At 32.4% G+C, this 1204-nt stretch overlaps 1 protein-coding gene across 1 annotated transcript in view; it reads left to right on the top strand.

Moving 5' to 3' along the window:
• The window catches only part of LOC114922639 (olfactory receptor 5V1-like), an 8376-nt gene that overhangs the window by 422 nt on the left and 6750 nt on the right, over nucleotides 1–1204 (top strand). The window contains exon 2 of the mRNA XM_029284356.1: nucleotides 108–684. Coding sequence (XP_029140189.1) covers nucleotides 108–684 — 577 coding nt within the window. The remainder of the gene's footprint in view (nucleotides 1–107; nucleotides 685–1204) is intronic.

Here is a 1204-nt window from a genome sequence, read left to right on the forward strand (position 1 = left end):
TGTCACTGTGCCTAAGCTCTTAGAAATTTTGACTGAAAAGCAGACAATTTCATATTCTGCATGTTTTGTCCAAATGTTTTTTATTCTTCTAACAGGGAGCAATGAAGGTTGCATCCTTGCAGCAATGGCCTATGACAGATATGCTGCCATTTGCAAACCCCTCCATTATGTACAAATTATGAAGAAAGCATGTTGTAGACGGCTGGTAGGCGGTGCCTGGACAATAACTTTTTCACATTCCTTAATAAATACATTTTCTGCTTTGAAACTCAGTTTCTGCAGAGAAAATTTTATCAGGCATTTCAGTTGTGAACTGCCATCTCTATTTGCATTATCTTGCACAGAAACACTTTCCAATTGGATACTCTTTTTCATAACTGGTAGTGTCATTGTCATATGTTCATTCACTTTAATTTTATTTTCCTACATTCATATCATCTCCACTATTCTGAAGTTGAACTCCACAGAAGCAAAAAGGAAAACTTTCTCTACCTGTACCAGTCACCTTATTGTTGTGGTTTTATATTATAGCACTGGATGTTTTAGGTATATGAGACCCAGCTCAGCCTCCTCAATTATTGTGGATGAACTCTTCTCTGTTCAGTATAGTATTTCCACACCCATGCTGAACCCCATTATCTATAGTCTGAAAAACAAGGAAGTGAAAGAAGCCATAAAAAAACTAATGGGCTACACACCCTTGATTTCTCCCACTATATAAAATAGCTTCATAATAAAGCAAATTGAACATTATGCAAAGTGAGCTGTGAAATGAACATGTTGTTTTGGAAAAATATTCCAAAAGCTTTATTTGTTTTTTTATATATAAATTAATTGATATGGTAGAATAAAAATAATTGGATTTCATTTGTATAATAATTTAGTAAGGTTTTTTTGGGGAATGACAATCAATTGTCATTCAATTAATTTTTTGAAGGCAGATATTTTTAGAACGGTTGTCCAAAAATCCTCTACTGATGATGTTTTGTATAGCAAAAATCACAAAATTTGTGGTTGTATGACATTCTAAAATAATAAATGAATCTGAGGGACCATTCTCAAGAATCTTAATACTTATGGTGTTGATGATGATGACAATGAAGATGATGAGAATTACTAGTGGAATGAAACTTTTTTCATTTGTGTAAAGCTTTTTGCATAAAGAATTTTGTATGTTATTTGATAAAAAGTGAATGTTTATTTA

Source organism: Protobothrops mucrosquamatus, unplaced genomic scaffold (assembly GCF_001527695.2).
Source record: "Protobothrops mucrosquamatus isolate PMUCROS unplaced genomic scaffold, P.Mucros_1.0 scaffold550, whole genome shotgun sequence".
In the NCBI taxonomy this organism is placed as follows: Eukaryota; Metazoa; Chordata; class Lepidosauria; order Squamata; family Viperidae; genus Protobothrops; species Protobothrops mucrosquamatus.